The following is a 12,018-nucleotide window of genomic DNA, read 5'->3' as shown; positions in this document are numbered from 1 at the left end:
ACCCCATGGACGGCAGCCTACCAGGCTCCTCCGTCCATGGGATTTTCCAGGCAAGAGTACTGGAGTGGGGTGCCATTGCCTTCTCCCACCACTAACACATTCGACAGTAAAAGCTACAAGGGTTTCTTTGGGGATTGGGAACAAAACAAGGATGCCTATTCTCACCACTTTTATTCAGCATAGTACTGGAAGCCCTAGGCAGAGATATTAGGCAAGGAAAAGTAGACATTCAATTTAAAAAGAAGTATAAATGTCTCTGTTTGCAGGTGACATGATCTTATGGATATATAGAAAACCAGGTATAGACACTTACAAAAACTATGAGATCATTGAAGTCAGTGAAGTCGTTGAATCCAGTATTAATATTAAAGAGTTTGTCCCATTTCTGTACACTAATAACAATCTATCAAACTTAAAATAATCCCATTTGTAACTACATCAAAATGAATACCCAGAAATAAATTTAACCAAAGAAATGAAAGGCCTCTATATTGAATACTATAAGACATTGATGAAAGAAATTGAAGAAAAATAAATGGGAAGATATTTGTGCTCATGGATTAGAAAAATTAATAAGATTAAAATGTCCCTACTATCCAAAGCAATATACAGATTCAGTGCAATCCCTATCAAAATGCCAGTGGCATTTTCCACAGAAATTAGAACAAGCAGTTCTGCAACTTGTATGGAACTACAAAAGATCCAGAACAGTCAAAGCAATCTTGAGAAATGAACAAAACCAAAAAAATCATGTGCTCTGCTTTTGACTATAATACAAAATTATAATACAAAGCAGTATGGTATTGGCATAAAAACAGGCACATTAACCAATGGAACAGAAGAGAGAGCTCAGAAATAAGCCCACAGATATATGGTCCGTTAATTTATGACAGAGGAGGTAAGAATATACAATAGGGGAAGGACAGACGCTAATAAATGATGCTGTGAAAACTGGATAGCCACGGTTAAAAGAATGGAACTGGTTATATCAGAAGGTATAACCACTATCTTATACCATAGACAAAAATTATTATAAGACTGAAGAATTTAATGCCTGAAACTTTAAAACTCCTAGAATAAAGCATAGGTTGTCAGATCCTTGACACAGGTTTTGGTGATGACTTTTTAGATTTGATCCAAAAATCAAAGGTGTTGCATTTAAAGCAAAAATAAACAAGTAAGGTTACTTTAGACTAAAAAGTTTATTCAAGACCAAGGAAACCAGTGACAAAATGAAAAGGCAATCTACTAAATTGGAGAAAGTATATGGAAATTTGGATTAATATCCAAAATATATAAATAATTCCTATAGCTCAATAGCAAATAAACAATCCGGTTTAAAAACTACAGTGAGATATCACTTCACACCTGTTAGAATGGCTGTTTTCTAAAAGACAAGAAATGTGTTGGTAAGATTGTGGAGAAAAGGGAAACCTTGTACACTGTAGAAGAGAATGTCAATTGGTAGTCTCTATGGAAAACAGTATGGAGGTTTCTCAAAAAATTAACATAGAATGACCATGTGATCCAGCAATTCCACTTCCAGGTATTCATCTGAAGAAAATAAAAACACTAATTCGAAAACGTACCCCAGTGTTCATTGCAGCATTATCTACAATAGCCAAGATATGGAAACAGCCTTAAGTGTCCACTGATTGATCAATGGTTAAAGAAAATATGGTGTATATTGTACCATGGAATATTACTCAGCCATTAAAAAGAAGGAAATCTTGCCATTTGCAACAACATGGACGGGCCTTCAGAACATTATGCTAAGTGAAATAAATCAAAGACAAAATATCATTATGATCTTATATGTGGCATCTTAACCACAGCTGTAGATGAAAAGAACAGGTTGCTGGGGGCCACAGCCTGGATGTAGGTAGGGGGGCATGGACAAAACAGTTGCAGGGTGTCGAAAGCCATAAATTTCCCATTATGAAATAAGTTGTGTGGATTGACTATAATTAGTAGTACTGTATTACATATTTGAAAGTTTCTCTGAAAGAAAAAAGATGTGTAATTATATACGATGATGGATGTTACTGAGACACACTGTGGTGATCATTTTGCAGAATATACAAATATGGAATCATTACACTGTATACCTGAAAGTAATATACTATATGTAAATTATACATCAATAAAAGTGAATAAATAGAATCCCATATGGCAAAAGTGTTATTTTACTGTTTACTGTTTATATTATTATCACCATTTATAAGATAACCCAAGTAGGAGACCCACAAGGGTTAAAAAAAAAATGCTGATTCTTTTTCATTATATACCTTGGCACAATATTTAAACAAGCACAAATCAGAAAATGTGAGGCTGAAAGGTAAATTGTAAAATAAACACAGTGGCAAAAATAAAAATGGGAAAGTATTAAGCTTTTGGGAGAGATTTCTTACATCATTTTTACACAAATATATATTTTCTTATACTTATTTTTTGTCCTAAAAATAGATAATATTGTGACCAACTTTAGCAGACTGTTTATGTAGTGATTCTTTCTAGGAAAATGCTTTTAAGATCTAAAGTAGATTTTGTTATCCAAAAGTTAAAGTCAACCTTCCTACTAATTAAACTTTTTGGATTAGAGATATTTCAACTGGCCAACTAATAAAGTCAGCACTGAGTAGGTTCAAGTATGGTTTTACTGTCTTTGCTTTCTAGCTTCCTGAGAAAATAAATGGATAATAGTTTAAATATGGGAAAAGATTATTATTTTTAAATCTCCTGCTGTAGCCAAACACACAAGATTGACTAAATCTTTCCAGGCAGATTTCTGCTCCACTCTTCTGCAAATTCTCTCAGAATTGCCTTCTTGAGTCTCTTTTTAAGTATTTGAACTAAGAACAGAGCCTTTAATAAACCTCCTTAGGTTAAAATAGAATGGCTCTATTTTGGTGTGGTAATCAGAGTGAAGAATACATTGAAAGGTAGAGAGTGGTAGCCTCTCTAGAATAAATATTGTACCATCGTCATCATTGTTATTGCAGTAATATTTATTAAGTACTTACATGATAAATTCTTTACTGAGTACTTTGTATACATTGTCTCTTTTAATCCTTATCTTAACCCTTTGCTAACAGTAACTTATTACCAGCTATCAAATATATGATTTTAAATATAGAGATTCAATAAACTAATATAAATAATACTTGCACCATTGATATTTTTTCACTTTTCTTTTGCTGCCTCACTGCCCACATACTTTTCTTCTAATGTGTTTCAAATTAAACACTTCTACTAACTCAGCATGTTACTCCCTGACAGATTTCTCTCTAAAGCTCCTAGGAAACTTTGTTTCACTTTTTGTTTCCTTCTTAGACTTGATAAAAGGTGACTCTAGAAAGGACTGTTTGAATCAGGGTTACAGTTAAGTCATGACCAACAATCACTGGATCAAATTTTCCTGAGAATTTGGAATATTTTAATCAGTCAGCTGCAAATCAAGCAGCAGGATCAACAAAGAAGAGAATTAAAAAAAAAAAAAAACTGCTCTCCACTTATGTAATTTATAATATGAATGCACTTCCCATAGGAGGAGAAGGGACTCCAGGACTTGGACACGTGTTAGGAAAATGATCAAGGAGTCTCTCTGTGGGGTGGGGGAGAATGGTGCTGTTTTTGCTCCAGTTCTTTTGAGTTCATTTAGAGGAAAGATAATAGTAAAGGTTATTGTTTCTCTAAGTGTGGTCTTGCTGCTGCAGTGGAAAATGTAACTTGCTCTCTTTCTTTTACCTCCTGACCTATCTCACTTTCTTCCCTACTAGGAAAATCTTGACTGTGTTTTGGCTAAGATGCATGGCCTCGCTGGGACAGCAGTGTGCCAGAGGGCTCTGTGTGGGAGGCGTACTTCAGGCCAATTTATGCAAGCAGCAGGTCATTCTAGGGCCGTAGGCCAGAATGCCGTGCGTCCTCTGGCTTGAAGACACACAGCTCCTTAGAGCTGAGCTACCGTACCGTCTTAGTAAATATTTCCTGCCCCCACAATCACTTGAAGAGCGGAACTCCCTAGAGATGTCTGTGTCTCATCCCTCACAGCTGACTTTCACAGAGGCCAGATACTAACTTAGCCATCCTGGCTGCAATTCAGGATGACCAAAACCCACTTTCAGCCTGCTTTTGGATTTTATTGAGAAACAGTTGGAGCAAAGCAGTATCTGGGTAGAGGAATGCCTCTTACCCTGCATGGTGAGTCGCTCTTTGTCCCAGGGTGCATGTGAGCCTCAGCAGGAGTCACCTATGGGTTCTCTGATTGTAAAGCTAGAGTCAGGTTTGATCACAATACAGTTTCCTGAATTAGTTAATTACAGATAACTGACTGCTCATGTTTCAATCTGCATTTGCTCCTTGGCATATCATTGGCCTGTTGGAAAAAAAATAATGAACCCGTTTCTTTGTATATAGTTTACATGATGGAGACCTGATTAAGAAAGTAGTTTCAAGCATTTTCAGTCATAGGAAATGTTATTAGCGATTACTCAAGATAAGACACATACAAACCTGCCTTTGCTCAAAAATGGGTTGTGGGTTATTCTCAGAATTCACTGTTCTTTGCCCTTCCCTGTACTCTGCTGTTTGGTGTCTTTGTTCCAAGAAATTCAAAGCACCTGTCATACCACATCTTAAAAGAAGGAAACTAAAAAAATAGACTTATTTAGAATACAGCTGAGTTTACTGTGCAGAGTTTTCTGATGGCTCTTTGGGTTCCTTTCACTAAAACAAATTGCTTTTCTCATGCTGCTGCTGCTGCTAAGTCGCTTCAGTTGTGTCCGACTCTGTGCGACCCCATTTGCCTAGTATTTCGGGCCACCAATGATTTGGGTAAATCAATTTGGGATAATTTTATTATTAAACTCATGTATCCTTACAAAAATAAATCTCATTTTAAAATAAATCTCAGTCTCATTTTAAAGAGAGCAAAGAGCCTCAAATCAGTCACAGATATTTCCACCAGTCATCTAAGATGCTGTTTAAATAAGGTTCAGTTGTTACCTTCATGGCATTGGGAAGCTATAACAGACCCTTGCCAGATATGCCAGCTGCATGGATTTAACATTGATGACCTTCCAGAGGACTCAAAGATTTTGTTTGGGTTTGTGTCTGCAAGTAATCCGTAATAGTTTTTTTTTTTTAATCAAACACTGTGCCAAAGATTTCCTTTTATGCTTTCTTTTTAGCTCCTTAGCTGCTGATAGTTTTCTTTGTTTTCCTAAATTTACAGTAGCTGTCAGTCTTTTGCTGAATTCTCCTCTCAGTAATACACTGAATTGTGCAATTCTTTTGGGCCCAGTTTGGAAAAGGCATCCTTCCCAGAACCTAGTTGGCTTCTCAAAGGTTAAACGCTTTTGGCAAAAAACTACAAATATGACCGAATAAAACCATAAAAATGAAAAACCACAAGAACAGGGGGAAAAACAATTATTTCTCACAGTGAACTACATGGATGCAGAGGACTCATCTTTTTTAGTTTGTTTCTCCATTCAAGTCTTCTTAGTTTGTTAATTCTTATAATCCTCTCTTTGCTTCAAATAAAACCAACAACTTAATGCCTTTCATGATTTTCCATCCCCCTGGGGATGAGAGGGGTGGTAAACTATAACTGCTATTTCTTCTTAGATTATTTTAACCTTTTCATTACCTCCAGTCACAATCAAACAACCCTTTCCAGAACACAACTGGAAAGAAAAATCCTTTTGGCAAGGAATACAAATCAGGTTATTACACTGATTTGATAGGATTTAGGGATTCATTCTTTGGCTTGTTCCTTCTTTGTTGTCATATCTGAGTATTTTTCTACTTATAAAGTACAGAACATGGATGTGGTTTTGGTAGATGTCTCTATGAATGCACCTTGCTAATGTCACTTTAATCTCTGAAATGAATTTTGAATTGTGGCTTATTCAGATTTGATTTTTCAGAGCAGCCCAAAGTGCTTTTCCAGTAAATTAGGCAGGATAGGATAACTATTTTTGTAAGTTTTAATATCTGCAAAAAAAGCTTATTTTTTAAAAATCTGTCATGACTGTATACCAGTAGAGTTCCTATTTACTCTCTACATTGCTCCTGTTCATACGTTAATTTTAAAGTTTTAAATTTAGATTACTTTGATTGAGACACCATCTCTGTCTTGGCTGCCTATGCTTTTTTGTCTATTTCACCAATGTGACTGGAAATGTATGAGTTCTCCAACTCATCAATTTTGCTCTTTCTTGAGGATAACATTTACTATCAAGTCTTCATTAAAACTAAAATTCAGATTCATCTTTAGAAAGAAAACATAAATCGAGGCTGAAAACAAGATCAGCAAGACAAATCAGCAGAAATTAGTTATTTATAACTGACCTCCTCCAGGAAGATGTACGAAGTGTTAAAAGTAGTCATTCCCACACCAGCAGCATGGGCTGCTGGATTAGGCCATGGATGGTAGGGGAGGATCATGTGGGTCCAATCCTGGCTCTGCTACTTCCTGCCTCTGTGACTTCGAGCAGATCTCCTAAGTTTTCTATAAAATCTATCTGTGGTAAAATGGGGATAATACCAATACTGCTTCTTAGAGATGTTATTTGAATCGAATTAATATTTTTAAAGAGCTTAAAATGCAATTTATTACCAGGTTTCATAAATAAAGTACAAGAGTGGTAAAAATGTCTCTTCTAAGATAACACATTTCTTAATTAATAAATGCTTTTTCTTCATTAACGCCAGGCTTCTTATTCTACATGAAACCACCATTGGTATCCATTATAGAAATTACACTATGTTGTTGGACACAGTCTAGGAGTGTTTGATCTATTTAGCACTAAGAATTTATTTTTTCATGTTCCTTGTTTACTAAAGATACAAAGTTTAACAGAATTAAATTCTTTGTAGATCTTGTTAGCTACTAGTAGAAGTTTGGAGAGAATCTGTTCTTGGCTTAGGGCTTCTGATTTTTGTATAACAACTGTCACTATTGTCTAAGATCTGGAACAGATTTTAACTCTCAAAAGAGTATGTTCTCTGAGCGGCTGTGAATGGTTTAGCTGTGACTGTCACCCTCATTCCTCTTCATCTTGAGGGCAGCTGATTGCATATCATTCACATTCAGTCACTCCTTCCTGACTACTTACTGGTTTCCCCTCCTGTTCTGTATATCAGAATGGCTGGACTCCTTTTGTTCTGAATAATACACTAAAACTTTTCTATTTCATTCCACCACCAAATTTGTTGATACCTCCTCCTCTTTTCACTTACTCGTTAGCGAAAGTTGTCAGTCTTCCACTTTACTTCCTTAGTCTATCTCATGTCTCCATCTGGTATTTCCAGCTAAAGAAAAGATTTGATTGACTTTCTCTTCATCACTTCACACTCTCAGTCTACACATTAGCTCATGTGCATCTTATCTCTTAACTTCAAACAGTCAGTACTGAGGGAGAACAATCATATTTGACAAAGGACTGATGGATGGATGTCTTCACTACATGAAGAACTTCTACAAGTCAATAAGAAAAACAGGCAATTCGATAGAAAAGTGAGGGAAATACATGAACACCTGTTTCAAAGAACAGGAAACATGAATGGCCAAAAGCATGAAAAGATGTTCAAATTTATTAGTAAACAAGTAAATGCAGGAAAAACTACCATGAGATGCCATTTCACATGCAACAAATGGGCATATATGAAAGTTTCAAAGTTTCAAAAATATGACAGTTTCAAAGATTGGTGAGGATGTGGAGCAGTGAGCATTCTCATACTTGGTTGTGGGAATACATTTTGGAGCAGTCACTTTAGAACCAAACGCAGTATTACATGAAATGGAGTAGCCATCATGGTCAACAAAAGAGTCCATAATGCAGTACTTGGATGCAATCTCAAAAATGACAGAATGATTGCTGTTTGTTTCCAAGGCAAACCATTCACTATCACAGTAATCCAAGTCTATGCCCCAACCAGTAATGCTGAAGAAGCTGAAGTTGAACGGTTCTATGAAGACCTACAAGACCTTTTAGAACTAACACCCAAAAAAGATGTCCTTCTCATTATAGGGGACTGAAATGTGCATCCTAGAACCCAGCAATTCTACTGTCAGTAATTTAGCAAGTTGGCTCTAGGAGACTTGCACACACCTGTTTCAAACATTAATGTTTGGAACAGCAAAACACTGGAAATGACCAAAATACTCCTAAATAGGATGGATAAATATAGTGTAAAACAAGTGAACTTTAGCTACAAGAATTAAGAAAGGTAAATCTGAATTACATAATATTGAGAAAAGTGTTACAGAAATTTATGTGGTATCATTTTCTTTCTGATAGATTATGTAGGGATATTTACACATTCATTGTTGTACAACGTACAACAAAAAGCAAGGGAAGAGAAAGATGTACTTAGGAAGGGACCAAAGATATTGTAACCCTCTATTTCTAAGTCTGGTGGGAAGGCCATTCTAAGGCCATTCTTTCCCCTTCAAGATAAGTTCACTACATATACTTCAATGTATGATATATTTCATGATTAATCCATAAATAATCTAATGTTCAATAACTGTGCTTAAGGTTCTTCGGTATCAAGTAAGTCCTTATGGATTCCCCTCTTAGTTTTGAAATACAGGCCATTCCATAGCAGAATACAAAGTTAAGGTGTCCTTAGAATTAGTTAATACAGGTATTTGTTTGAAGGCATATTGAATAGAACTGGCTTGCTTGCCAGTTAAACACTAATTTCTTAATAGGAATAATAATAAAGTCAGCTCTATAATGTTTCAGATATTTTACAAATCATGATGATAACATAATCCTAGATAAACTCTACTAAACTGAGACTTATAAGATATCAGGCTAAAACTTTATAGAAGGAATGTAGAAAGAGGGAAAGTAGAGGCTCTCTAGAAACCCAGGACTTCCCAAGGCTATGGACTTGGATCCATGGAGTAGATCTTGCTGTTCTCTGTTGTGATTGGATACCATACTCCCCGCTTATGTGTTTTGCTTTCTGTGGTTTCATTTACTCACAGTACCAAAGTATTCAATAGAAGACTCTAGAAATAACAATTCATAATTTTTAAATTGCATGCTGCTCCAAGTAGCATGACAAAATCTCATGCCATCCTCTCCATCCCACCAAAAACATGAATCATCCCTTTGTCCAGTGTGTTCTACCTGTTTGTATGTAGCAGCCCTCTTGATTTCAGACCAACTGTCTTAACATCACCATGCTTGTGTTCAAGTAACTTTGATTTTACATAATGCCAGCTCCAAAACACAAGAGTACTGATCCTGGCAACTCATATATGCCACAGAGAAACTGTAAAGTACTTCTTTGATTAAATAGGTGAAAGTTCTCAACTTAATAAGGAAAGACACACACACACACACACACACACAAACACACACAAACCTGTATGCTGAAGTTGCTAAAGTCTACAGTTAGAATGAATCTATCTGTGAAATTGTGAAGAAGGGAAAAGAAATTCATGATAATTTTGTTATTTCACCTCAAACTGTAAAAGGTATGGCCACAGTGTATAATAAGTGTATAGTTAAGATGGAAAAGGCATTAAATTTGTGTAAAATATTTCAAGAGAGACTACATTCACATAACTTTTATTATAGAAGATTGTTATAACTATTCTATTTTACTAGTAGTTACTGTTAATCTCTTTGTCCAGTTTATAACTTGGACTTCATCATAAGTGTGTCTGCATGGGGAAAAACAGTATGTATATAGTTCTGTACTATCCATGATTTCAGGCATCCACTGGGGGTCTTGGAATGTGGAGGACTACTGTACTACTAAAAACGTTAGAGGAAGACAGCAACTCACAGATTTAGAATTCTATGATCATTTTCCAGTTGCTCCATAGACCATTTTATATGAGAGTGGGCTTGGCCCTGAGAAAGATGGGAGGAAACACCGATGTATTTTTTTAGCCTTTTTTTTTTTTTCTGGCTGAACCAGGCAGCTTGCACGATCTCAGCTCCCTGACCAGGGATTGAACCTGAACCATGGCATTGAAAGCCAAGAATCCTAACCACTAGGTTACCAAGAAACTCCTAGCCTTTAATTCTACAAACAACTCTGGAGTTTCCTTTTTGAGTTTTTCCTGACCCTCCTCCTTTTTGCCATCTGGCATGTAAAGTATGTATTTCCCACATTTCCCCCTTTTACAAATTTATAAACGCTACCAAGTTAGAGACTACAGAGAAATGGGAATATTCAGAGGTGGGGGGGAGTGGTTATGATGAATACACAATTTGATGAAACTCCATCAAAGGCACTCAATCTTAAAGCCAAATACAGAAACACACAAGTCATGTCACAGTGGGATATAGATAGGGGATTGTTCTATACTGTCTGTTGCTGTTCTTGGAAGCAGAATTCCCTCATTAAAGCTTGCATTGTATACATTTTTAAAGAAGGAAAGGAACACAAACACACACCTATAAATAGTCCTGCCAAAAATTCATAAATATTTCTGAAATAAGACAAATGTCTTATAACATTGGTCATAATTTATTTTATTGCATGTGTTAAAGTCTTCTGGAAATAGACATTTTCTTCAGTTGTGCCTTTTACTTGACCCAAAATTCTGAGGAAAGAAGCTTAGAATATGGTGTAGTAAGTTTATTAGATTGTAATCTGTTGAGTTCTCACTTCTTTACATCAGTTCATGACATTTGTTGTTCAAAAAGGCATCATTAGAGATGTCTCAGTAAAGTACTTCACGCACAGGAAGTGGGAAGGCAGTGCTACATTATTCACATTTGCTAAGGTATGTATCCTTTGTTAGAGATAGGCAGAACTATCCCGGAAACAATGGTTGGGGCCAGGGTCTGTTTTTAATTCTTGTGAAACCAAAAAAATCAAGGACCATAAAATTGAGCCAGTTTTATTTAGCTGTTGAATTAATTATTCAATAACAGACTGAATGTATCATTTTAAAATCTTTTTCCTTGCAGTTTTAGAGCAGGTGGGGACATTGCAGTAACTTGTTTTCTGAAGGACTTCACTGTCATTTAGCAGAGAGCAGTAGGATATAGGTGAGAGGGATGAGAGGCATAGAGGGGTGGAACCTAGAACCAAGGACCAGTGCGCAGTGATTAATACTCTAACCCACAGGCACACACACACACATCTATATACAACTACAGTCTTTCCCTCCCCACCAAATGCAATATCTGCTTCTAAAGATTATTCATCTAAAATTTAACCTGTTTCTTTTCATCCTTCCAACCCACAGAACTAGGACTGCAGGTCGTTACGTTCTGGATTACTTACTTTTATCAATTATTATCCAGTTCACTGATGACTTATATATTTTGTGTTTCTTCTTTCTCTGACTGTGTGGTCTCCTCCCACCTGAAAATGAAGACTGCTGTGTCCACTGTATCCTGGCCTGCCTGTTCTGTGAATTTCTGACCCTCTGCAATATTGTCCTGGGACAAGCTTCGTGTGGCATCTGCACCTCGGAAGCCTGCTGCTGTTGCTGTGGGGATGAGATGGGAGATGACTGTAACTGCCCTTGTGACATGGATTGTGGCATCATGGATGCCTGTTGTGAATCATCAGACTGCCTGGAAATCTGTATGGAGTGCTGTGGAATTTGTTTTCCTTCATAAATATTGATCTTCTGTTTGCGTTAAAACTGGAGAGTATTTTAAGTTTTTTCTTTTGAGGTAAAAGAAAATCATGTGGTAAAATTCTCATCAAACAACCCAGTACTTGCACTGTTAACTCATTATTTTAGGTAATCTCTGAAAGCCTGTTTTCCTCCCTCTAACCAAATCCACGTGGTTTAATATGTGAAATTTTAACTACTTTTAAACTTGTTAATAGGTTGCAGTGACTGAGGAACATTTTGGCCAAAAACAGAAAAAAAAAAAAAAAAGTCTCCTCCTTTTTATACTTATCTCTCTCTGTTTCTTTTAACCCATCTTAGGAGCCCCTTGCTCCAAATGTATTCTTTTTCAGTGATTATTTAAATCAGACAATTTATTTTTAATGTTTTTACAGTGGTTAAAAGTAAGC

At 36.2% G+C, this 12,018-nt stretch overlaps 1 protein-coding gene across 1 annotated transcript in view; it reads left to right on the top strand.

The window, feature by feature from the left end:
• MDFIC (MyoD family inhibitor domain containing) overlaps positions 1 to 11,816 on the top strand; it is a 92,914-nt gene extending 81,098 nt beyond the window's left edge. Inside the window, exon 4 of the mRNA XM_068972896.1 lies at positions 11,362 to 11,816. Coding sequence (XP_068828997.1) covers positions 11,362 to 11,609 — 248 coding nt within the window. The 3' untranslated portion in view covers positions 11,610 to 11,816. The remainder of the gene's footprint in view (positions 1 to 11,361) is intronic.
• The last annotated feature ends 202 nt before the right edge of the window (positions 11,817 to 12,018 follow it).

Source organism: Capricornis sumatraensis, chromosome 5 (genome assembly GCF_032405125.1).
Source record: "Capricornis sumatraensis isolate serow.1 chromosome 5, serow.2, whole genome shotgun sequence".
Taxonomy (NCBI): Eukaryota; Metazoa; Chordata; class Mammalia; order Artiodactyla; family Bovidae; genus Capricornis; species Capricornis sumatraensis.
This window is presented reverse-complemented; position numbering and strand designations above follow the sequence as displayed.